This window comes from Camelus bactrianus, chromosome 17, assembly GCF_048773025.1.
Source record: "Camelus bactrianus isolate YW-2024 breed Bactrian camel chromosome 17, ASM4877302v1, whole genome shotgun sequence".
Classification (NCBI taxonomy): Eukaryota; Metazoa; Chordata; class Mammalia; order Artiodactyla; family Camelidae; genus Camelus; species Camelus bactrianus.
Window position 1 is genome coordinate 37,586,083 of NC_133555.1, and position 26,507 is coordinate 37,612,589.

A 26,507-nucleotide genomic window follows, 5' to 3' on the forward strand; every position below is an offset into this window, starting at 1 on the left:
GCGCCCGGAGAGCCGGCGGCACCTTGGGCTCCGGGACCGCCCACTGCAGGCGGGGCCCGGACACAGCGATGGCGGCGGAGGCGGCACCTCAACTGAAGTCTCAGGCTGTGCACGTGCCGCCCTCAGACCATTCAAGGTATGGGCTACCCTGACGCACCCCAGCTCTGCCCCTTCCCTTCCTGGTGATCTTGGGAAAGATACCCAACCTCTGAGCCTGTTTTTTCATCTGAAAAAGGGCTGTGAGCTCTTCACCGGGCTGTGAGCGCTGAAAAGGGTAACAGACGGACACTACACAGCAAAAGGCCTGACATAACCTGAGCATTGAGTTATTATAGTATATGCGATGCCCGGGGCGTTTTCACCCAGTATAAGCCTAAGTGAAATGAGCAACAGGTATGTATCTCCATCTTACTAATGAAGAAATGAGCCCAGAGGTTGAGCCTGTAGATGTAGTTAATCTATACTAAAACAGAACCAGCACACCGATGCCCAAGTAGAGGCCCCCTAGGAAGGGCCAAGAAGCCGATAAAAAGTGAGAAAGAATGGGGAAAACATAACCTAGGTTCAGTTGTCTGGTCTGGTATCTGGGAAGCAGGTGTTACCCACGTGGACTTCACCTGGAAGGCCGGTTTGTATAGAGAAGCCGGATGTGAACAGGTCCTTGCTGCTAACATGATTGAGGAGGCCCTGGAGGCACAACCCCAGAAAACAAATGATATATGGAGCTAAGGAAAAGCCTCTGAAACTTGAGGCAGTTAAAGGACAAATGAAAAAAAAATGTTCAAGAAAAACTGACATTCCAAAGAGAAACAAACCAAAGGGCAGGGAATAGAACAGCCACTTTCTGATGGAGTTAACTGTGTGTAACTTGCTGTAGCCCAACAAGTAGATCCTTTACAGGGTCCAAAGTAAGGATCTCCTGGGCTGCCCAGGCCATTAGCAATATCCCAAGGTTGTTCTGAGCTTACCAGGCCTACCTCTGGACCTGACACATATCCCTCACGTCTCTGCACAAGCCAGGACAGAAACACGAATATCAGGAGACCTACTGCAGTGTTTTTACAGTCTTCAAAGAGGTCTCTTGGATCAGTCTTTGCCCACTGAGCCTGGTGAGTGGCCTTCTGATATCAAGGTCACCCTCTACATTTGGGAACCTCTCAGGAAGGTTTTGTTTATCTGGTCCTAGCTTCTGCCACTGGTCCTAGACATTGGCACTGGATGTGGCCCATTGGCTCATTAAGGCCTCAGAGTCTCAGGGTTCTTGAGCAGGACATTTCTTAAGGCCAGGCCAAAATACTGTGAGCTCTGGTTTCCAGGTTTTCCTGACCATGTGTTGTCCTGCAGTTCTGACTGCCTCGTATATAAGAGACAAAGAATCTAGGAAATAAGATTGCATTTTCTCATTCTTTAGAGCTGTTTCATGCCCAGGTGGTTGGCTTTCATTGTCTGTGAAGGCCATCTTGATCTGGGCAGTGTGTCCAGACTTTATAGGTTCCTCTGTGGCCAGCACTGTGGGTCTGACCTACCTTGACTGGCTTGAGTCCCAGTGGGGAAGACATGCTCCATAATGCCTCTCATATAACACCTTGGGACATGTATATTTGGGCCAAAGACAATCCCAGAAGACCTGAGGGAACACTACCCTGACCTCCCTGGGAAATGGTCACACTTGGTATGCAAGCTATCAGAACAGGTAACCCAATTCTATATGTCTGAAGCAGATCTCCCCATCTGTCCCCAACTCTAAAGCTCCACCCATGTTCCCATCACTGTAAAGGGCACTGTCATTCATCCAAGAGCCCAAACTAAAACTAGAACCCTGGATGTCATACCATGAGCTGGTTGACCATAGGCAAGCTACTCAACCTCTCTGTGCTGCAGCTTCCTTATCTGTGAAATAAAGATAGTAATAGTACCTAAATCATAGAGTTGATATGAGAATTGAATGAGATTATTTATATATATATACATACATGCATACATACATACATACATATAAAATGCATTTAGAATGATGCCTGGCACATTGCAGGTATTATAGGTGTTTTCTAGTATCATGTTTCCTCTCATCTTCATACCTTGTATCCAGATTATTGCCGAGACTTTGTCCCATTTACATGTAGTAGTAACAACAACAGAGCAAAAGAAAATACCTCTACCACTTACTGTTCTGCTCTGCATCACCACTGTCCCCTTCCCTGTGTTAAGTCCTGCCTGGGGTCAGGGCAACTGTGAGAAGGATGTTCCTAGGGACCTTTTGGATTTAAGGAGACCACAAAGAGAGGAACACTTTGAAGTCAGGTCTGGAGATTCTTTGTCTCCAAACCCCTCAGACTTTCTGACATCATCCATGTGGATAGTCCTCTTTTCAACAGCCTAGACACTCTTACATACTCTAAAAATAAGGTGGGAGAGTCCTAGAACCACCCCCCCACCTGGGGTGGGGAGGGGGAGTTGTAATGAGACAGGAGGGAAGGGGGCAGGGCACAATCATTAAAGGAATGACACAGCAATTACACCAAGATGGTGGAAGATTCAACTCTCAGTAGACCTTAAGGCCCAAGATGGCAGGAGATTTGACTTCCAGTAGAACTTGACCTTCATTTTACACTCATTGTAATATATTAGCATACTAAATGGCACTCCCACAGGCACCATGACAGTTCTGAGGCTGGTCATAAAAGGTCAAAAAGTGGGCAGTGGCCCAATTTCTGGGAATTCCCACCCTCTCGCCAAACTAGTTGGAATAATCCTCCCACTTGCTAGTATATGAAATAACTGAGCTCATAAAAACTAAAAACCCTGCACCTTCTGGCCTTTCTCTTGCCTTTTGAGATGACCTGCACTCTGTCTGTGGAGTGTGTATCTACTTTTACTTTAAACTAAACATCCACCCCCATGCCTTGTGGCCTCTCTGGCCTTCTTAGATGGCCTACACTTGGTCTATGGAGAGTGAATCTCTCAGAATTAATCCACTTTTTAAAAAAATCCACTTTTACTCAACTATGGCACACTCTTGAATTCTTTCCTGTGTGAAGCCAAGGACCCTCACTTGATGGGGAACATCCTAGGGACTCAACTGGGGCCTGAGACATGGCCGTCCTTTCATGCCCCACATTTTCCTGTATCAGTAATATAGGCAGGAAACCCCAGGTACTGTGCTTGAATTGGAGGGGATGAGGCCCAGGCTGTAGCCAAGAGAGCAGAGACATTGTCCTATCACTTTGAAAGCTTCTACTTGCCGTTCAAGACTTAGCTGAGAAACCCCTCCTCCAGGAAGACTTCCCTGTGCCCCATCTCCCCACTTGGATTAGGTGCTCCTTCCTTTGTACTCCTGTGGTGGCCTGCCATGTGCTTGTCACAGCCCCTTATTTGTCACACCATGTTAACACTGTTTCCTTGTCAGCCTCCCCCCTTCACAGTAAGCCTTATGTGGGTTGACACCGTGTCTCTCTGGTTCACAGTGGAGTCCTGAGGCATAAACTCCAAGCTTGGTTGGTTTTAGTATTTGTCGTCTTGGCTGGAAGACAAGGTCAGCCCACCTTTGTTTCCCTGGTGTTCAGCACAGAGCCTGGATTAATCTCTAAGAAATGTATCCTTGATCCAGGCTGCTGTGAAGGCTTTTTAAGGAGGGAAGGAATCTGATCAGTCTGGACTGCGATTACCGGCTATACTGAGGCGCCTGGAAGGTAAGAGGTTGGGACATCCATTGTTATCTGCTTTGCCACACCAGTTCCTCTGTAATGCAGAATCGTTAGTTTGCTGGGGAGAATTTTGAGCCTTGGCAAACGTCCTGCTACCTGGATAACATTTTATTAGCAGAAAAGGGCAAGGAAGGTTTTGAATTCAGATCTATAGACCTTCCTTCCTCCTCTTTTTCCTATTGTAAGATGCTCTCTCCCTCTCTCTTATCTTCATTCATTCCTGTTCTTTAATTACTGAGATTTCTTCCTGCTAGTGGTGTGTCAGGCCCTGTTACAAGCACGAGGAGGGTCAACGATAATCACAAAACATGGCCTTGCGGTTGACTGGGAGAAGGGATGGTCTCGGTCTTTCTTCAGGACTCGGGGTCCTGCGATCCTGCGAGGACCCAATCCCAGGCGCGGAGACCAACGAGATACGAAGGCCTCCCAGCTTCCTAGACAGAACAGGAAGTTGCTCCCAAGGCCAAACGACCGTAGAGGAACTCGCTTCCGGCGTATGTTTGTTCAGGAACTACCCGAGTCACTGGCAGATGTGCTGGGGTTCGAGCATGCTGCTGAGGCCCGTTCTGGTACTCGTTGTAGGAGCCGCCTTGCAGGCCTGTCCCTGCCCCGCTGTTGGTGCTGGTATTGACCCTCACTTGTGACACACATGATGAAACAGGCCCAGAGAGTGGCGGGAAATTTCCGGGGATCCCAGCACATCCCCGACGGCGTTTGGTGGGAAGGCAGTACTCTGCCTTGCGGCCTAATACCGCTCACTTCTGTTATCTTGCCGGAGGGCACTAAACTCCCTGTACGTTGTTCGGCTAAATCCCCTTCCCGGGTGTGTCATCCTGACTCACTATCCGACCTCCAGCTCAGCCTTTGGTCCTTTGTGCTGCACATCTGCCAAGTGGAAGGAGCGTTTTCAGCCTGTCCTACCCACAGCTCTCAGCCACCAGGGTTGTTAGCAAGGACTTGGGGACTGCACGAAGGATCGCTAGTCCAGCCATCACCTTGGTATTTTAGTGATGGTGAAACAGGCCCATGGAGGGGTTTGAACCGAGACCTCCTGCCTTCAATTCTAGAGGCCTTGTCTGTTTTTCTGACCCAGTGTCTGTGACCTTGATTCTCCTAAAGCACAGTGTTGGTCTTGGAGTAATGAACTTTACACTCTTGGTTGTAATCCTTCAGTTTCTAGGTATTATTGGACTTAAGATTTGAAATCCACATTTTTCTGGAAGCATCAAACATAGACTGGAATTTTTCAGCCTTTAGGTATGGAAGACCCCCAACTCTGCCACTTACCATCTGGCATTTGCGACTTCCAGCAAGTTATATATCCACCGAGTTTCTTCATTTGTGAAATGGAAAAACAAAAACAAAAAACAATCCATGACTGCTTACTCCTCAGAGTTGGAAGAACTGAGTGAGGTAAGTTGTGAGTTTTGACATGTCCTGTTAAGCACTATACAAAGATAACAAAAACACTTAAGCAAGAAACTTTGGATTCAAGGAGGGAGATGAGAATAAAATTGGGTCTTGGAAATATTAAGGGCAAGGGGAAGCAGATAAAGGTGACTAACAAAAGACAGTATCTGATAGCAAAGGAAGAGAAGTTCAGAGAGCCAAGGAAGATGGTATGGGCACACAACACGGTGACGGTGACACGTGGGTTGGTAAAGAATTACTAGAGACAGAGAAGAGTTTAGGAAGTTTTAATAGAGACGCTGCTATAGGTAGGTAATAGCGGGCCACACAGGTGAGAGGTGCCTGCCTGAGCCCCAGGAATGGGGGTGCAGGGTCTTTTATTGGGGGGAGGGAATGTGCACACAAGGAGCAGGGGCTGCATGGTCAATTCGTGTGCAGGTACGATTGGTTGTAAGATTTGTCAGGGACTTCTCTGAACAATAGGTTTTACGACTTTGATAAGGGCAGGATGTGAGGCCTGTCTGCATAGGGTACTGGGAGATGAGTTTTGTTAGAGTAAACACACATCAAGAGAAGTTGTTTTATATCTTTCAGAAATGCAGGAATACGAAGGGTCCTGCAGTGAGGAGTGGGGGTTAAGGTGTCAACAGGCTCCAGGCATACAGAGAGCCCGGGGTGAGGGGGCCAGCCCACTCCACGGAACGGACTGATCTTGGAGGGATCAGAAGCAGCCTCAGAAGGAATAGCATTGAGTTGAGCCTTTAAGTAGAACTTAGGTCTGGGGGGAGAAGGAAAAATATGATCAAAGGTCAAGAGATACACTTTTTGGAGGGGGAGGTTGTTACTTCTGTTCAGTATTGTAAACTGTATGGCATTAAAAAGCAGTGACCTGATCTCTAGTTTAGGTGTATAAAATCTGTGTGCCCCCTAAGCTCCCATAATGTCCCCCAATGATCCTGCTTTTCCATCACTTTAAAGGACATGTGATACTTACATTTCTTATTGCTAGTTGAACAATGAGGAGAGATCCAAGAGGCTAAACCCTGATACTCCAGGGAACTTGTAAATTCCCTTCACCTAGGAGACCTCCAGGATGCACTTGGAGGTCTTCCAGGGGAAACTTAATCTTTTCTGAGTATCCAGAAGATTACTTCTGTGCCCCAGTAACTCCCATGTTCTACCCACTAATATTTATACAGAGTAAGCATGCAGAACTTCCTAAGTGAGTGATTTTCTCCTTCCTCAGAGGAGTGTTCTGGAGGCCAGGCTGGATCTCTGATGAAGTGATCAGGAGTAATGTTTCTCTATTCCTCTGAAGGAGGCAGGGAGCTAGGGAATAGAAATCAGGACCTGTTGCCTAGAGACTTCTTTGAAGGTTTAAAATGAATCTGTTTAAAATTAACCTATAGTTGGTCTTAGGTGATACTTTTGCTTGGGTAATGGAAGAAGCTACCCTGCAGCAACACAAAGCCCTGATATGATCTGATTTATAAATCCATGTTGTTTAAGGAGCCCACTTGCTTGACTTGCTTGCTTAACCTAGCTTGACCACATTGTTTGAGGGTCTCTAGTTATCTGACCTTGTTTTTGCAGAGTGTTTGTTACGCAGAGCAAAACAAATTGGAAAGCATGCAGGAAAGGGGCAGCCAAAGAGAACAAGAACTACCAAAGAAGACAAATAAAAGGACCCAGGTGAGACTTAAAAAAGGGGAGTTCTTACATCAAGCTACCTGAGGTTATGTTCCCCCACCTGAGTGTGTTTCCACTCATGTCTTCCTCTTTTGAGCAATAAAATGGCTTTCATGCTGCCCCTTTGTCTCCACTGTGAATTCTTTCACAGCCAGAAGATAAGAACCCACTCTTTGGGGTTTTCCCCCTTTTAGCAGGCTTCCCCCCCACTAACACCTCCAGGATTCCACATATTGGCAAACAGTACCATTGGTGAACCTTGTTAGAACTCACCATAAAAGAAAAGAGCTGGTCTGTGGGAAGATAATATTTTGTGTGCTTGTGGGCTGGGAATGAGCCAGTACCCCTGATTGTCGTGATGACTGGGGAAGAGACTGCTCTGGAACAGAGCCTCCCTTAGGATCTGGTTCCCCTCATTGAAGGAGGCCCCAGGGAGTAATGAGTGGTCCCTTTAACAGTTCCTCCCTGCCAGCCTGGTCAGCTAGATCTTGCTGGTTCCTATTTTGATTCTACCTTTGTCACTGGAAGAGACCCACCTCTTCAGAGGTTAACCTGCTTTCTGTTTTTGTTTCCACACCACAATCTGTTAACCTATTCCCACAGTTGTGCTTGCTTAATAGAAACTAGAGCAGAAGATCACATAAGCAAAATCACAGGACCGGCCCAAGCCAGAAAGACCCAAGGTGGAACGAGTCAACTGCCATGAACTGGTTGCAGCCTGACCACAACAGCAGGACTTGCACAGATGAGACAGTGTCCCAGACTTGCCTTGCTTCATTACCATGCTGGGATCTCTGCCCAAAGTGCAGACTTTAGCTTTTCTAGGCACAATTAGGTCATGTGCAAGGGAGCCCCAAGGACTGCTCATGCTCTGGCTGTTTCTGGAAATCTTCACCTCCTTCCTGAAATTCTGATGGCAGAATCCATCTCTTGCCCCTTAAATGTTGCCTGCTTCACTCCCTCAAGGGGAAGGGGCCTTTAGAACAGGAGCGCTCTTGTCCTCATTCCTTGATCAATGAATAAAATTTCTGTTCCGCCGAACTTGGGATCATTCAGTTGACCCAGTGGCACCTGGCAAGGATAGGATCCCGCTGGGGTCCACCCATGCAGCTGGGGCTCCATAACAGCTTTGACCCCATTCTTCCCAGGGTGGGAGGGAAGGCCTGAACACACATTTGGAGGGATGTAGGAAAACAAGACAAGCGCTCTGGGGCACGATCAGAAGGCAGGCGTCCTGTGGGTTAGGTAAAGGGTGTCGGGAACAAGCCTCCGGGCTGCGCTGGGAGGCCGCCTAGCATGGAGCTGGGGCCCGGGAGGCGGCGAGACGTCGGCCCTCCCAGCCTCCTAGAGAGACCCTTGGCGGCGATGCGCGTGCGCGACGTCAGGGGGGTGGTACAGTCAAGGGACACGTCGCGCGGCGCCTGGAGTCGGTGAGCGGCCCGGCGAGGAGGGCGGGCGTCGCGGGCTGCGGTGTGGGCGAGGGGTTCCCGGGTGTGGACTAGGGGCGGCGGGTGAGGCTCGGCCTGGAGGCTGTCCTGGGGTCGGGGTCTGGTCTGGGAGCTGTGGTGAGGGCGTATCTGCCAGCGTTTTGCTGCCCGGGCGCCCCGGGCTAGAATTTGGAGTAATAGTTTCTGTTTTATCACTTCTCCCAATTATGCAAACAAAGAGGACTCGTTACAGACAATTAGATGACGCGGTGAGCGTAAGAAAGATAAAAGTAACCGCTGTCCGTTAATGTTTACATCTGGAGGCTTCCTGACAATTTAAAATTTGTGCATAATTTGGCAAACTCTTATATGTATATGTTTATTTTTTATGACGAAATAGGATCGTACTATTGCTTTAAAAAACTTTTTTAGTATTGTAATAAAACAATACTGTGATAATATGTACATAATATTTACTATGATACCTAAAAATTAACCATTTTAACCATTCTAAAGTGCATAATTCAGTGGCACTAAATATATTCACACTATTGCTTTTTGAAAATTATATCATCAACTTGCAGAATGCATTTGTTCATATACTGGTTAAAATTGGTGCCAACATTATGACACCACCAAAACATATATTTGCAAGTATAAGTAGAAGAAGACGTTTTTTGTTTGCAGTTTATTTCATACAGTACACATTACATGAAGCTGTAAATGCTGAAGCAAGTGACGTTTGTGCATAAAAATAGCAAAATATTAGGGTAATTGTGTCTGTTTTCAAAATGAAAGAGTAGTATTTATAAAACGCAGTTTTTAAGCAAAGGTAACAGCACTAACCTAAAACCATTTTGCTGTCTTCTAACCTCCATAGACCTATGAAATCAGAAAATGTTCTTCATAAAGCTAAGGGTGGCAAGGAAAGAACACCGTCCTGTTTCAAAAGGTTGCCAATCTGACAACTGATTAATACTAGGTTGCTTATCTTGCAAGGAAGTGGTGGTTTAGGCTGTAATTTGCTTAAGGATTTCAGGGAATTTGTATCTCTTAAGCACGTGTGTATATGTGTGTGTATTCAGGGACTAACAAATGAGACTGCACTTACATATTATTCTTAATGCTGAAGGAAAGCAGACAAATGTTGGTTTAAAAAGTAAGCTGAAAAGATGAGAATGTTTTGAAGATAAATCTCAATATGTACTTAAAGGGAAACTGACAGAAGCATAAAAAATAGTAACCATGCCACCGTTGTTTTCTGTGGCTCCTGGTTTCCAGGAAATATTAGTGCATGAGCATTCTATGATGTCATGCTCCAGAGCAAAAATACAGATAGTGTAGTAAAATATAACTCATGTTACTTTGCAGTGTTCAGTATTTTTAATATGAGAAACAGTCTGAAAGAGTTCCCTCAGGTGAGTCATTATGTGCTCCACAGGACTGGGTGTTTGAGCTTATACTTTTCCTTCCCTGATCTTAGACCTCTTATCCTCCTTCCTTTTTTTATTACACTACATGGCACCTGTCCTTGTCTCTGTCTTGTAAGCTGCTCAAGGCAGTGCCTTTTGTCTGCTTAATTCACTGCAGAAACCTTAGTGCCTCAGACTTAGTAGGTGCTCAGTAAATATTTGTTAAATTAGTAAAAGGATGAGTCCAAATTGCAGATGATAGGAATCGACAGAATTCAAAACCATTATTGCCAAGTTAATCCTTAATACCTAGACATTAATATTTCTAGATAGATACAAAAAAAGAAACACATTAACAACTCAAACATCTTCAATTTTTAAAACTTTATTTTGAATAATTGTAGCCTCACAGAGGGTGTCAGAACTGTACAGAATTCTCTTATACTTGACCTGGTTTGCCTAAAGGTAATATATCTTGCACAGTCATAGTGCAGTCATCAAACTTAAAAAAGTTTACAGTGGTCCAGTACTATTAATTACACTGCTGATTTATCCAGGGTTCATCAGTGTCTTTTTTAAGAATTTCGTGCTTGTATTTTTAGAATGACCCTCAATTTGGTTTTGTCAGATGTTGTCCTGCTTAGGTTGAGGGTAATGTTGGTGTGTCTTCTTCCTGGTCATGTTAATCTTGATCCAGTATTTCTGCCAGGTTTGATCACTATAAAGTTACTGTCTTTCTTTTGTAATTAGCAATGATTTTGAGGAAGCTACCCTGAGACTTTGCATAGAAAAATCCTGTTTCTCCTCAACTTTCACCCACTAATTAGCATTTCTTGGTGCCTCTTGCCTGCAGCAGTTATTACAGTGATGCTCTTCCAGGCGACTTTCCCTTGTTTTTGTTCTCTTAACTAAAATTCTTAATGAGGAAGAGTTGTACCTTATTTCCCTTTTGTTGTTGTTATTATATCAGTTACATCAGGGTGTGATGTTGGGTGTTTACTTTTTGGGTATAATGTGGTATAACATTATTTATTTTGTTGGTTAAATTATTCTGGCTTTGGCTGTTGGGAGCTCTTTCAAGTTGACCCCGGTTTCGCTTTATTTCACGTCCCCCAGCCCTGAAGTCAACTATTTCTCCAAGAACCCCTGGTTCCATTTATTGGAGAATGGTATTTAGAAACCAGATTTGGGCCACTCGATTTGGCTCATATCTTGATTGCCAAGTTGATATAAATATTCTTTTAATATTTTAAATATGTGCTAGAAGCAATCTTCCTTTAGTGGTGATTATCTTAGAAACTTGTTTGTTTATTATCAGTGTATACAATAAACCTTATGTACCATCTCAGTGGGAGGAAAAACATGAGAACTAGAGACTCCTTAATGAGGAATTTAAAGGAAATTAAAATTACATTGCCTATGAGTTGATGAAGAAAATGTCCTGAAAAACGCCCACATGATTGCTTGGGATTTTCCCAGCATTTTCATTTGGGAATGAAACTGAGTGAAGGTATGAAGCTGTGGGGGACAAGAGGCCTGATCCATCTCAGGTTGCTCCCCAGGCCTGGGGCTCACATAATCTTAACAAGCTGATGAGTGTGAAGCTTTTCTTCTGTCCCTGAAAGCTAGCTGGGACATGGGAGGAACCCTGAGGCACTAGGATACCTGAATTTAACTGGGCAGTTTCAGCTCACTGGCCCCCATCTCTTTACTGTGCTGTGGGGCTTTCATTCTGAGTTTGAAAGGCCCAGGAGGTCATTAGCTTCTGTCTGTGTTCATGGTTGTGGAGGCTGGGCTAAAAGGGCTGGAATCTTCTGCTATATTCACAGGCATTTGGCCTCATTTTTGTGTTGGTCTGTCTTCTCATCACCTCTTTAGAAATACTTCACTGACCTCTTGGGACATTTCTGCAGCAGCTGCTTCAGGTCAGCTTGGAGGCTTATTTTTGGTGCTCGTTTTGCTGTGTGTCTCAACTGCCTGAGATAGGTCAGTGCCTTTTATGTTTCCCACTGGGTGTGTTTCTTCCAGATGCTTCTCTCTGGCCTCCATTTCATTCTCTTGAGCCTCGGTGCCTGTTTCTCTTTCCCCTGAGCAGGATTGTAGTTCTTTCATACTTGAGTTTCTTTCTCTTCTCCAGTGTGTTCTGCAGGTTTGCCTGGGCAAGTCTCTCCCTCTTCCTTGGACTCTCAGCTTGCTCCTGAGCAGCTGTCCCTGCTCCTGCTGGTGCTGCTGGAGCTCAGGAGGACGGAGCCTGCCCCTCCTGCCCCGGGAGCACCCTTTCCTCCAGCCTCCTTTGGTGGTTGTGTCCTCAAGTCTCTTTCTGCAGGCCTTCCCTTATGTACCTTATCACTTCTCTATTTTCCTTTGCCTTTGTTTCCTCTGTGTCCTTATTTTTCTTACCCTGCCCCCTTGTTTCACAGCAGAGTTTCATTTCTCTGCGAAAACTTCAGCAGCCTCCTCAGCACACAGGTCCCCAAGTAGTCCTTCAGTTGTCTCTCGACGGCCTTGTAGCAGTGCTGCACTTTCCTTATCTGAATGATGACATGCTTTCTGGTGTGGGCCTTCTTCCCATCTCAGTTTACAGTCATCTCTCTTTTGTCAGTCCAGCAGCACTTGCTGAGTCCAGGAGACCTTGAATTCGTATTCGTTTGTAGCAAATGTAAGAGATGCTAGCCTCTGTTTTAATCATGGGTGAAGTGAGTGATTTTTTAAAAAAATTTGCTTAAGAGTGACAGGAGATGGAGGGTTCCATGCTCTCAGGGGAAGCCTACCATCATGTAAGTTGGTACACAGAGCAATGGGGCCACTTTGCAAGAGGTGCCAAGGCCTGCTGTCCATAGAATTTTCATATGTAGTCTGAGGTGGAGGTCTAACTTCATTCTTTGCTTGTGTACATCCAGTTATCCCAGCACCATTTGTTGAAAAGTCTGGTCTTGGGACTTCCGTCAAAAATAAGATGACTATAAATGTATGGGTTTATTTCTGGGCTCTTGATCTATTTCACTGAAATATTCCTATCTTTATGCTAACATCACACTGTCTTGATGAGTGCCACTTTGTCAAGTAATTTTTGAAAATGTGAATTGTGAGTCCTTCAGCTTATTTTTATTTTTCAAGTTTCTTTTTCCTTGTGCTGAGATGCTTGAATTTTCAGTGAATTTTGATTATCAGCTCATCAATATCTGCAAATTGGTCAGCTGGTTTTCCGAAAGGGATCGTGTTGAATCTGAATATCTCAGGAATATTTATATTTTAGATGTGGGTTTAAAGACAAGAGGGAATGATTTAGAGATTTGGACCAATGTTTAGAATCATTAACAAAACTTGAGAAGATTGAAAATGATAAGGAGATACATTTTTTTTACACTGACTTTGTGCTAATGTGGAACGCCAGAGGAAATGTCTAATAGGCTATTAGAAGCTTGTGGTCGATGTGGAAGAGAGAACTAGGAGCTGTGAGGGTGGCATTAGAGACTGAGCCCTCTGACAGAGGGAAAGGGAGGCTCTGAGGCCTCAGCCCCTGCAGTGTCCATAACCAGGGGCGGGGCGGGGGTGGGAAGAGAAGCCAGGAATGCGGGGCAGAGAGGTGAGGGGCAGGCAGGAGGCCAGTGCTGGGGAAGCCATGGGAGAGCAAGTGGTCAGAAGTGTAGCTTCCTTCCAGAGTCGTGGAGAGACGGTGGAAAGGAGCGCCCCTTCTGTTTGACCAGGGACCTTCTGTGCCTCCAGGAAAAACTCACAGCTCACACAGGATGGTGCCTTTATGGAACAGGGATGAGGCTCAGTGTGTGTGCAGCTGCAGGGTTCTCCTGAATCCACTCACTGGATACAGAGCTCATTGGAGCCAAGAGCAGGGCTCGTCCCACTCAGAGCTTTCCTTCCTCCCTCAGCTCGGCGTGCTTCCCCAGTGCCTGCCCTTCCCCAAGCAGGGGACTCAGGAGACCACGCAGCGGCAGCCGTGCCTCGGACGGTCAGGCCCCAGGTGAGCTCCCTGAGTTCCCAAGTCTGTGGCCCAGGAGTAGGTTGAGCTCATCTGCGGGGCTGCGGCCAGTTCTGAGACGTCTCCTGTGGCTTCCCCGCCTGATTGCGCTCCGGGAGCTGGTCTACCTGCTGACTTGACCCTGCCCTGGACTTGTCCTTGTAGATGTGTCCTTCCAGCTTCCCTCCCTCTCCACCCCTGTTACCACCAGGGCCCCGACCCTGTGCTGTCGGCACCCCTGATGACTCTGCCCTTGAGGCTGCCAGTGTCCCTGAGCAGTAGCAGCTTGTCGTTCCAGGTGGCTGCAGAGTCTGAGCTCCTGTCCGTGGACTATACTCAGAAGAAGTGGAAAGGGCCGGCGCTCAGCCAGAGAGCCCCGTACCGGAAGAACACCATGCCGGAAAACTACCGCAGCCTGGCCTCCCTGGGTAATGATTCTGTTCCCCAGTAACTTAGAGCCTGCCTTCTTTACATGTTCTTTGCTGTATTTTTCTTTTTTGACTTTTTATTATGAAAACATAAGCAAACACAGAGAAAGTGGAGAGGAGAGTAAAGTGAACCTCCCTGCACCATCACCCACTTTAATGGTTATTAACATTCTCTTTACTTCATTATTAATTGACCTGGGAAAAGCGAGCCATTCAGTTGTTGTAAGTAATGAGCTAGGGTACTTAGGATAAAGCTAAAGGAATGGAAACCCTGAACAAACCGACCGCCTAGGTTAGACTTCCGGAAACAAAGCCTTGCAGGGACCGAGGAGCCTGGGAGCCTCAGCAGGAAAAGTGAAAGGGTTTTTCCGGCAATGTGGTTGAGACAGCTGCTCCCCGCATATCTGTTTTCTCTTCCAACTGACACCCACTCTCTTCACTCTGAATCTTTTGTCCCACTCAGAGCTCCTCTTAGTTAGCCTTTCTGTTCCTTCAGATGCTCTGCTTGCTGAGGCTCCTAATGGCTTGCCTTCTCTCTCTGCATCATTTCAGCTTTGATTCCTACTTGTCGTTTCCTTAATTTTGTCCTACTTTGAGTTCAGAATTTATATACAGAGAGACTCCAAGGGTGGCTTAGCCATTAAATATCATCTCTGTTTGGGCAGAACTTTGGCCCGGGCCGTGCAGAGGCCGATGACAGATAAACTGCCCTTGGGCCTCGTGCTGGGCCCTGGTCCAGTCACCTGTTGTCCATCGTGGGATGAGCTGGGTTGCTTGGCACAAAGCATGGTTGCCTTACCTTCCCCTTCAGGAAAGACTAGGGGAGGGCAACTTCCTGCCAGGGCAGGTTCTGGGATTGACAAGTCTAGGACAGTAGCCTTCTCTGGAGAGGGTGGGAGTATGAATCAAAGAGCCAGATATATTTAACTTTCTTTTTTTTTTTAATTAAAGTATAGTGATTTACAGTGTTTTGCTAGTTAACTTTCCGTGTGCTAAAATAGTATGATGGCTTGTGGCCTTGGTTAAGATGTGATTGAAAGGAACCAGTATTTTTGTGTTCAGGTATGACCATGATTTCTCTGCCTTCTCCCAACTTTTGTGTTAAAAAATTCCAGGATTCAAAAACATATACTTAGCTGTTCAGTCTCATTATGATTCCAGATGATCAAAATACAAAAAATGTATTTTGACTTTGATTCATATGTAATATTACTGTCTTTGTTAATTTTTATAGAAATGCAGTGCTGGCGCCTACCAATCCGGTGCTCCAGGGACTAGGTGATCCCCACCTTAGACCTCTGCTGTCTCCTGCAGTACTTCCCCCAGCATTTCTGAACCCATGGCTTCTCCAAATATTGTCACTATTCTGTCAAACTAGAAACACCTCTTTTTTTTACACTTTCTCCTAATTATACTTGCCCACACTATTTGGTTTGAGTTATTTGCTACCCCTGTGTCTCCCCAGCATCTTTGCTGAGAACTGTGGAACAATATGATGTCATGGTTGGAAGGGACCTTAAAGTTCATGATTTTACTAAGGTCACATCACAACTTCTGGAAGATTACACCATGCTTTACAATTTGGTCTCTTGCCTTCCAGTTGATCTGCTCACTTGGCCATGCTGGCTCAACATATGTCTGTCCTGATAGCTCTTCTGCCACCTCCTCTACTGACCAGCTTCCCCTCTTTGTCTTTCTGTGCATGAAGAGAAATTTGAGCTATTTCACATTTTCTCTTCTGTTCTCAATGTGTCTCCTCATTCCTTATTCATAATGTGAAAAATTTTTCAAATACATAGACTCCTAGAGATTACCTTTCCTCACTAGGACAAGAAATGAGTAAACGGTGTTTTCTCTTTTCTTTTGGCAGCAAGTGAGAAAAGGATGGAGAGTTCAGAGTTGCCTCCAAAGCAGGCGATTTCTAAAGGATCAGAGTCACCTGATAGGACCTCAGGAGTACTGTATGGAGTACTTCCTGGAGGACCAGGAGCTGGAGATGCCAGTGAAGAGGCTTTAGAGAAGTTAGGAGCACAACCCTCTGATGAAGAAGGGAGCAGACTGGAAAGTGGTTTCTTGGAAGTAACACAGCAGGATGAAAAAAAATCCACAAAAGATGGATGTGATGAATATAAGGATCTTGGGGAACATCCAGATCTGTCCTCCAGTCCTGCAGAGGATCAAGAAGTTCTGAAGGGACAGAAATTCTATCGATGTGATGAATGTGGCAAAGCTTTTAATTGGAGTTCACACCTCATCGGGCATCAGAGAATCCACACTGGAGAGAAACCCTATGAGTGTAATGAGTGTGGTAAGACCTTCAGGCAGACCTCTCAGCTCATAGTTCATCTGAGAATCCACACAGGGGAAAAGCCCTATGAATGTAGTGATTGTGGAAAGACCTATCGCCACAGCTCCCATCTCATTCAGCACCAGAGACTCCACACTGGGGAGAAACCATATAAATGTAACGAATGTGGAAAAGCTTTCAATGAGAGTTCTAAACTCTTTGACCATCAAAGAACCCATACTGGGGAGAAACCATATGGATGCAATGAGTGTGGAGCAGTCTTTAGTCGGAATAAAAGCCTTGTCCGACATCAGGTACTTCACACTGGTGAGAAACCTTTCAAGTGTAATGAGTGTGGGAAAGCTTTCTGTTCTAACAGAAATCTTATTGACCATCAGAGAATCCACACTGGGGAGAAGCCTTATGAGTGTAATGAATGTGGCAAGGCCTTTAGTCGGAGTAAATGTCTTATTCGACATCAGAGCCTCCACACTGGGGAAAAACCATACAAATGCAGTGAGTGTGGGAAAGCCTTCAATCAGATCTCTCAACTTGCTGACCATGAGCGAATTCATACTGGAGAAAAACCTTTTGAATGTAATGAGTGTGGTAAGGCATTCAGTCTGAGTAAATGTCTCATTCGACATCAGAGACTTCACACTGGTGAAAAGCCTTATAAATGCAATGAGTGTGGAAAATCCTTCAATCAAAACTCATACCTCATTATACACCAGAGAATTCACACTGGTGAGAAACCTTATGAATGTAATGAGTGTGGGAAGGTCTTCAGTCATAATTCTAGCCTTATGGTACATCAGAGAACCCATACTGGAGAGAAACCCTATAAATGCAAAGATTGTGGCAAAGCCTTTCGTGACAGCTCACAACTCACTGTGCATCAGAGAGTTCACACTGGAGAGAAACCCTATGAGTGTATTGAGTGTGGGAAAGCCTTCAGTCAGCGTTCCACTTTCAATCACCACCAGCGAATTCACACTGGAGAGAAGCACTCAGGTCTGGCTCGGTCCATTTCTTAAGGTGTGATTCTCCATGCAGCAAGGAACTTTAGTTAAGGTTCTATATAAGAAGCATGCTCACCTTGGTCTCCTCTTGCAAATGCTAATCAAAGTGGTCCGTCCCTAAATACTTCCTGCTAGGTCATGAAGGTGGGAGAGTGGGAGTAGCAGTGCAGTCCTGCCCCCCCCATAGGGGAAGTTAGGAACTACACATATCATCTGCTTGTAGGTTTCTTTCTTTCTTTCTTTCTTTAAACTGTTTAAAAATCTATCTCATTTCTCAGTTTTGTGTCCCATATTAGAATATGTACTTCTCAAGGACAGAGATTTCCTTACTCTATTCCACCTCCTCCATTTTACCATTGACATAAAGTCATTCTCCAACACTGTGATTCATTCTTTTCTGCTTCTTGGGTGTGGCCCATTTGAACCTACTCTAATCTAGACCCTTAACACTTGTGTTCTCTACACATAGAACCTTTTCTTCCATTTTGCTAATCTATGTCTTTTGAACCTTTAAGATCCAGACCATGTCTGAAAGACTTTCATCTTGAAATGTTTCTTTTTTCCAAAATGCTCCTTTAAATGCTCCTAACCTCTGTTTATTTGACCTCAGTGCTTTTAATTAGCCTGTGCTATAATTTGCAATTATTAGGAAATTGCCTTGTCAATTCACAACCTAATACATATGCGTGTGCTTTCATACTAACAGTGTAGGGTTTGAGATTGGGTATGGTATCTATTTCTTTTAGCATATAGATAATCCTTTGCATATGTTAGTCATTAAATAACTTTTAAAAACTTACCTCTCCAACTGAACCATGCTTAAAGTGGGCATAAACCCTTCTACCACCAGACCTAAAACTTCCAAAGACGGGTATCATTGGATATCACATACAAAGGCCTCATTCGTATCTTCTACATGTGTCCTTGAGAGTCTTAACCATTATTACTTCAGCCTCCAAGAGATAATGGATTTGTGTTTGAGCATGTGCAAGTGTGTGTGTGCGTATCTAGGTATTGGGGGCGGCAGTCATGTTCCACTGATAAGTACTTTGCCCTGAACGCTGACTCTGGTTCTGATCTAGCTTTCTCCACCTTGCTGCCTAACTAAACAAGTTAAGAACAGCATCACAATTTACTGCAGAGACGACTCGACTTTCATGGCTGTGGGACCATTCTTGTGTGATTGGAATCAACAGTAATGAAGTTTGTGACAAGATTAATAGAGTCTCTTCTGATTTCCTTACCAACTAGTTCTGTCTGCCTGCAACTGTCATCTGGTTTCAAGGTGAGAGGTGTACCCCTAATTACTGTCATTATCTTCTAGGCCAACCTTCATACCTCAAAGGCGTAAGAAACAAAATCTTTTCAGGGGTTTCCTCTTCTACAGTCATATAAATATCAGACATCAGTTTTTTCTTTCCACCTTTGCAGTAGGGCGTCAGTGCTCAGGGGTTGGCCTCTGGTATCCTCCCCTTCCTGCTGGGCAGTGTGGAGGGGTGGAGGAGGAGGCTAGAGGGGCAGAGTCAGGTAACCTGGAGGGGAGAGATTTCTGGGTTCTGATTTATGTCTCTGAGACAGTGGAGAAGAAAGGGAAGAGAGTTGAGGCTCGAGAAAATAAGAATTAGATTAGATGAGATATCTCAGACAAGGTTAGAAAGAACATTTATTGGGGGCCTAAAAAATTACTGAACCAAGGACAGGACTGGAAATTTGCCATTTTTGTGTATTTTAAAATTTAAATACTGCTGTGGCTGTATTTTTGGTGTTCATTTTCACTTTTTAAAAAACAAGATATCCAGATAGGACTTCCTTTTTTTTATGTGTTTTACTTTGGGAGCTCTTGGATTCCAGGGAAGAGCCTAACCCCATGTGAGCACACGGGTCCATCCCTCTACCCTGATGTGAATGAACATGACTGGTCCTGCCTTCAGAGGAAGCCCCTGCCTGTTGAATGTTGTAATCTTTTCTTCTGGTTCTGCTCATACCCACCACACTAGGTCTCTGAAAGGAGAGATCCAGCACTATTCACAACTCTGGTACCTGACCACCACCAGCCTGGGATGGGTGCTCGGTAGCAATGTCCTCACTTCCTAGAAAAGCACTCAGGCTCTTGGTTGGAAGAAAAAGGACTACATTTGAAAGCCACATCTTAATTTCTGTTGGTTATTGCTAGTATTTAAAAAATTACCGATTTAAAATTTTTTTATCTGGATCCAATTTAATTACCTTGCTACATTATTTTTTAAGAGTTTTTTTTTAGTTTCATTTCCTAGATTTTCTAGGTATACAATAAATAATGACTAGAGTGCTCTTAATTTCCAATCTGTGTGTCACTTATGTCATGCATTAGCTCAGATATTTAAAAAAAAAAGTTAAATAGTGGTTAACATGCATTCTATGTCTTGTTCCTAACTTTCAAGAGAAATGCGTTTAGCATTTCAGTTTATATGGGGTTCACCCTCATTGTTTCTGATAAATATTCTACTGTGTTTAGGAAGTTTTCTTCTATTCCTATTTTAGAAGAAGCAACATGTTACAGTGGTTAAGAGCACAGATTTTTTGCCTGATACCCTTGGTTCAAATCCTGCCTCCACCACTTCCTTTAGGTGTTTGATCCTGGGAAAGTCACTTAGCTTCCTTTTGTCTTCCAAGTGTAAAATGGAGCTAGCTACCTCATAGGGCCATGAGGGTAAAATTAATTCATAAGTGTGAGGCACTCGAAACAGTGCTTGGCATAGTATATACTATAGCAGATTATTATTATACTTAAGTTTATATTAGGAATGGATGCTAAGTTCTATCCAAATTTTAAAAAAAAAATCTGTTGGTGTGATTTTATGGGTCACATCCTTTATTCTTTTTGTGATCGATTTTGTTGGCAAATTTCCAAATAATTGACTTTTTTTTCCTTCCGTTCCTAAAATAAAATCTCTTTGTTCATGGCAATTTTATTTTTAAAGTACAGGACTAGATTCAGTTTGCTTTGCCAAATGAATTTGGAAGTTTTCTTTCTCTTTTATTACCTGGAAGAGTTTGCATAATGTGGGAATTTTTCTTTGAAGCATAAACATAACTGGGCCTGATCCCTTTTTGGGAGGAAGGGGATTGAGAGGGACATATCTTTAGCAACTGTCTTCATTTGGTTTGCTCTAACAAAATATAGGCTGGGTGGCTTAAATGACATGTTTATTCCTCACAATTCTGTAGGCTGAGACAGCTGCTTTCTTGCTTTATTCTCATATTGTGAAGAAAGAGAGCAGCTGTCTGTCTCTTCCTTTTCTAATAGGACATTGATTCTATCATGAGTGCCCTACCCACATGAACTCATCTCACCCCGGTTACTTCCCAGAGGCCCAGCTCTGCATACCATCACCCTAGGGATTAGGGCTTTAACACATCAATTTCAAGGAGGCAAACATTCAGTCCATAAATTCTGCCTCTGGTTCCCTCAAATTCATGGCCTTCTTATTTTCAAAATAAGTTAATTCCATCCCAACAGCCCCAGAATCTTAACCTCGGTTCAGCATTAACTAAAATCTGAAGTCCAAAATCTCATCTAAATATCACCTAAGTCACATAGGGGTGAGACTGGAACTACATTTCATCCTGAAGCAAAGTTCTCCAGCTGTGAACCTATGAAACCAGAGGAATTGTGTGCTTCCAAAATACAATACTGGGACAGTTACAGGATAGACATTCTATGTTGGAAAAAACCTACATTTCTTCCCTCCTGTCTTTCTCTCCTGTGTCTCCTTTACTACTCACACAGAACATTTAACTTCTGAAGCTTTTGGTCACCAAATATGTGGGTTCTTCCCCCCACACCAATTCTCTGCAACACCAGCCAGGTGTCCTATAGTTTAACTCAATTCTGACATTACGTGGAGATAGTGTCAGATTGCACAGGTTAAGGGCTTAGACTCACAAGCTTCACACACGCACCTCACCCCACTACCCCCTGCCAACTTTAGGCACCAGTTCCAAGCCCAGGTTATCACTTGTGCTACTGACCAACCAGCTATAGATCAGAGGTTCCAACAACCCCCTCTTTGGGTTTAATTTGCTAGAGTGGCTCACAGAACTCAGGAAAACGGTTCACTTCTATTTACCAGTTAATTATAAAGGGATGTGATAAAGGATATAAATGAACAACCAGATGAAGAGATACATAGGGCAAGGTCTGGGAGCGTCCTGAGCACAGGAGCTCCTGTCCCTGTGGAGATGGGATGTGTCACCCTCTGGGGAGCTCTCAAAACCCCATACTATTGGGATTTCTATGGAGGCTTCATCATGTAGGCATGGTCAGTCATTCCCAGCCCTTCTTTATCAAGAGATGCTCCTATCACCTGGGCCATTACAAAGGTTTCAGGAGCCCTTTGTCAAGAACCAAGGTCAAAGACCAAATATTAGAACAAAAGATGCTTGTGGTGCTCTTATCACTTAGGAAATTACAAGGATTTCAGAGGCTCTGTGCCAGAGACCAGTATATATTATCTCCCATTCCAATTCTGAAAAGGATAAATCAGAAGGAAGAAAGGATACTAGGTCCTGAGCAAGTCCAAAACTTGGCAAGGCAAATTACATGAGATCTTAAGGCTCAAGAATAATTCTTTTTGGTTTAGTCCTCTGCCCTCCAGGATCACTGGGGTGATGGTCCCACCTTCTGGACCCACTGGCTTATCAGAACTCTGAGGGAGACTTTCTCCCAAGGTTCTGGGTGGCTCAGCCCCCATGGCTTGTGTGGAATCTGTTTGGTCTATCTGAAACCAGTGATCTCTGAATCACCTTTGGGGTTATTGTTCCCCTGTCCTGAAGAACAAGCACACTTTCACACCCTGTCTTCATTTCTCATTTCAGAACTTGAGATGCAGTCATATTGGAGGTGAAGGCTTCATTGAACATGTTAATTGTGGGGGTAGGGTGCGATTCAGTCCGTAGCAACCCCTCAGCTCCCCTGCAGTGTACCACCAGTGGTAGGACTAGGTCTGCAGCAAGCCCAGGCACTCCCAGCCTTGCTTGTCATGCACCGTGTTGATAACATCCTCATTGCTGGCCTGACCAACAAACTAGTTGACCAGTCCCTACATAAGGTCACCGATGCTATGGCACACAGGAAGGGCTGACAACCCTGGTGAAATGCAGGGACCTGCTCAAAAGTACAGTTCCTGGGGGACACCTGGGCCAGTAATCAGAGGAGGATTCCCAGTACAGTCGAACAAAAACCGCTGTCCTTGGCAGTCCCCTCCAACAAGAAAGAACTTCCATAGCTGGTAGGCCTGTTTGGCTGTTGGAGGCAACATGTGCCAAATCTGGGTGTTCTCTTGGTCCCTTATGTCAAGGTTACCTGCGAGACAGAGTCACCTCTGCATGGGGCCCCCAACAGCAGTGGACTCAGAGATTGTGCTAGGTGTGTTGGCGTGGGCCCCGTCGTTGGAGGTACACATTTTGGCAACTGACCTATGAGGATCGGAGCCTGTGGCAACAAGAGACTGCTCCCAGTGTGCATAAGCCCCTTGGGTTTTGGACCTGTGAATGCCTAAGATACACCCCCTTCAGATGGTAGCCCTGCCTGACTTTTGCCCCTAGTGGAGCACTGTATGTGACCAAGCACTCCAAGCACTCCAAACACTGTGACCCTAAGACCAGAGCTACCCATCCTCACGTGAGTACTCACTTACCCTACTAATAAGATAGGAGCCTCTCAGCAGAGTGCTGTCACTGAGTGGAAATATTATATCCAGGATCAAGGAATCCCTGAGAGGGATTCCAGGGGGTCAGCCAACTCCAAGAGGTAGCTGTCTTGCCAGAGGGGGCTGAACAGCCCGTTGGGGACACTCTCGCCACTCCCTCGTCGAAGTGCAGCCCACGGCTCAAAGATGTTCCAGCTGATGGTACAGTATGTGCGTTGTATTTTTTTGAGTTGTCCGGTCAGATGCAGTCAGAAGGGCAGACAGAGGAGAGGCACAGAGGAAAAAAAGACCCAAACTTGATTATACTCTAGAGACAGGAGATGTGGCACTCCACGCAGGACCACATGACAAAGCCACCAGAGTGGGGAGGAGGCAGGAGTGACGGGAAGGTTTAGGTCATGGCCTTTATAGCAGGTTTCAAGAGAAGGGCCGAGGAAGGTTTTATAGGTTTGGGGTTGTAGGGGTGATCCCTAGTTGCCTAGTACCTGGAGCAAGGATGATTAAGGCAGAGGAATATTGTCTCCTGGGGTGTATGAGCCCATAGAGGAAGTAAGCCCTGGACTGGTTAAATTGCATATCAAAGACATGCCTCTGACCACGCCCTTTGCTATCTCTAAGAATTGGCTGGCCCTAGGAAGAGCCGTCTCTCCCAGCCACAGTGGTTTTTTTAGGGTGTCAGACAGCATACAGAAAATTTTAACATATTTAAATACAATCAGCTCTCTGGTGTTTGGCATCATGTTAAGGAAACTTTGGGGTGATGATAATGGAGATGTTTAGAGAGTAGGGCATAAGTAGCCCTAAACAGCATAGAAAAGATTTTATTCTGAGAGTAGAATAGAGAAACACAGAATTACAAGGAATCTCTGTAGGCCAGCCCATAACTAAGTTTCCCATTTTTATGGCATTAGCCAAGAAAAATCTATCCAAAATTTTGGGGGTCTCTAACAATATCTTGGTGGAATTGAAAAGTGTGTTAGAAACGTGCTCATGTCAAGGTGGCAGGTCCAGCAGGTATGTTGCTGGAGGGTATGAAATCATAAGCTGGTAAAATGTGTGTGAGGATGACTGGTATAGTAATGTAACCAAGTGGAAGGAGTGGCTGTGGTGGCCCGGGTCAGGGACGCATAACAGAAGGTCGGGAAGGAAAACCGGAGGAGAGTAGTAGGGGAAGGCACCGGGGAGTGAGTGAGCCTCCTCCCAAGGGTCAAAGGGTCATCGATACAAAGCAGGCATCTCCCAGGGAAAGCAGTCATCTCCATTAATTTTTAGAATGGCACAGATAGTATTAACCTCTATCCGGTATCCCTTTATGCATGGGAGTGGAGGGGTGTACATTCTAGCAGGGTTCCAGGAATAAACCAAGACCCTGGGCTAAGCAGACAGCAGGCACACAAATATAATAGAATCCCTGATATCAAAGGAAGAAAAGCAAAAAATGTCCTGTATCCAATTTGTGCTTTAGGAGAAGCAGTCCATGGGCATTGGTCAGGTAGAGCTCTTACTGTCCAGGGTCAAGTTGCCTGTGGTGCAGGGGGCAAAGTCAACCTTCAGTGGCCATGTCTTGAGCTGGAGTGATGTCATCTGAGGTGATGTCATCCCCAGTGGTGAGTTCCCCTGGTTGGACAGTGTCATCTAGGATATGGGACTGGGGTTCCTTTGCAACTGAATACCCACTCGAGTTGACGCAGGTCTTGGCATTTGCCATGTCTGACTGGATCCCCACTATAACTAATTTGAACCCTAGTGTTGATGAAGCCCATAAAGTTTTGCCAGTCGGTGCATTTCAGTCTATGTTAAAGTTAATTTAGAACCTATGAGGTACAGTGCAAAAGCCAATCAGTACCCTTTTTATTTTTTGTTATACAGATTTTTTTTTTAGTATGTAAGTATTGGATTTTCAGTTGGGTTAAATATGGAATTTTGTTTTAATTCGTTTCTATTGTATATACATACACACAATTTGTCTATTATATATTTATATTAAAATATATGTCTACATAATTAATTTGTTAGAAATTTTTGATATTTTTGACAACTCCCCCAAATCAAATTTTAAATGGAGTGTTTTACCCTCAAACTAACTTTGAGATTTCCCAAAGGGCCCCTAAAAAATCATCATCAATATTGTCTTGTATGATACAAAACACAACAGGTGTTATATGTATTACTAACACTAGACAACAAAAAGGAAAACAGTGTGAAAAGGAAATTCATATTTATTTACAGGTAATTATACCTGTAAATTCACTTATAACAAAGAAGCAACCATATGATTGCTTTGTGGTAGCCTAACCTATACACTAATGAATGAATCATTATAAAATTTTTATGGCATACAGTATTATAGTCATATTCATAATGCAGTATTGGAAACATTGTTACTTAAAAAAAACACTTACCTATGGTAATTGGCTGATTCTCATTTTCTCCAGTTATGAGAGAGAGAGTGGGGGGCATATGTAATTCTTTGAAAGTGAAGTAATAAAACAAGAAAACTAACACATTATTAATTTTGTATTAAATATCACTCACCTTATGCCTATGTAAGGTTAAGCTGTCCACTTCAATACAAGTCTTGCAAATGATATTCTGCACAATGAATACTTAGATGATGATGATGATGATGATGACACAAAAATGCCTCACACAGTCCTTGCCATACAGTTATTAGACTTTCACATGAAGACACACACATACAACCTGATAAGCTGATTAACCATGTGGCATGATTACTTACTATTCACTAAGTGGAAGCAGATCATCATAAAGGTCTTCATTCATTCCTCACCCTAAGGTGCACGTTGAGTAGGCTGAGGAGGAGGTGGCGGTGGAGGAGGGTTTGGTCTTGCTGTCTCGGAGATGACAGTGGCGGAAGTTTGAGGGGGTGGAAGGAGAGGCAAGAGGGGCAGGCACACTTGGTGTAACTTTACAGAAATATATGTAATTCCTGTCTGACTTTTTTGCTTTTTCATTTCCCAAAAAGTGTTTCTAGACGGAACCAATTCTTCTCCCACTGTTTTCTTTAGTTTCAGTGCCCGTATCACAGAAGGGTCCATGTTATAAAGGAAGTCAAAAGCAGTCTTGGATAATCAGAATCTGCTGCCAGATTGTCTAATGTCAATTTGTTTTCTGGTACTGCTTTTTTTGTCTCCCTCCTCATCATCTGGCACTGGTTTGGAAGCACTCATATCATCAAGTCTTCTGTTAATTCCTCTGGTGTGGTGTCCATTAGCTCTTGAATTTCTCCCAGACCCTTATCTTGAAACTCTTCACCCACACCCTACTTTGTGTGTGTGTGTGTGCGCGTGCCATATCCACAATCTCTTTCATGATTTCCTTGATTGGCTTTGTTATAGATCCTGGGAAATCATGCATGACATCCTGACACAGTTTTCTCCAGCAGGAATTTTTTTTTTAAAGGCATGATGGCTTTCACAGTTTTTTCTGCCTTAATAACAA

At 44.4% G+C, this 26,507-nt stretch overlaps 1 protein-coding gene across 3 annotated transcripts; it reads left to right on the forward strand.

Annotated features, from left to right (window-relative positions):
• Position 1: 1 nt before the first annotated feature.
• LOC105061795 (uncharacterized) lies at positions 2-19,160 on the forward strand. Of its 3 annotated transcripts, none has more exons than XM_074345079.1 (8): positions 2-136; positions 3,465-3,689; positions 4,955-5,117; positions 6,708-6,806; positions 13,530-13,621; positions 13,917-14,046; positions 15,917-17,371; positions 18,438-19,160. In XM_074345079.1, exons 6-7 carry the CDS (start codon positions 14,013-14,015, stop codon positions 17,368-17,370), a joined length of 1,488 nt encoding a protein of 495 aa, XP_074201180.1. In that variant the 5' UTR covers positions 2-136; positions 3,465-3,689; positions 4,955-5,117; positions 6,708-6,806; positions 13,530-13,621; positions 13,917-14,012; the 3' UTR covers position 17,371; positions 18,438-19,160. The 3 variants fall into 3 exon arrangements, with proteins under 3 accessions (XP_074201180.1, XP_074201179.1, XP_074201181.1); XM_074345078.1 differs by having other exon boundaries at positions 15,917-17,347; XM_074345080.1 differs by having other exon boundaries at positions 15,917-17,080.
• The last annotated feature ends 7,347 nt before the right edge of the window (positions 19,161-26,507 follow it).

Excerpts from the sequence above, each read along its gene's own strand:
- LOC105061795 (XM_074345078.1), top strand. The coding sequence starts at position 14,013 with ATGCCGGAAAACTACCGCAGCCTGGCCTCCCTGG. Across the intron at positions 14,047-15,916 it reads CCGCAGCCTGGCCTCCCTGG|CAAGTGAGAAAAGGATGGAG; the intron begins GTAATGATTCTG and ends TTCTTTTGGCAG. Across the intron at positions 17,348-18,437 it reads CACTGGAGAGAAGCACTCAG|CTTTCTCCACCTTGCTGCCT; the intron begins GTCTGGCTCGGT and ends GTTCTGATCTAG.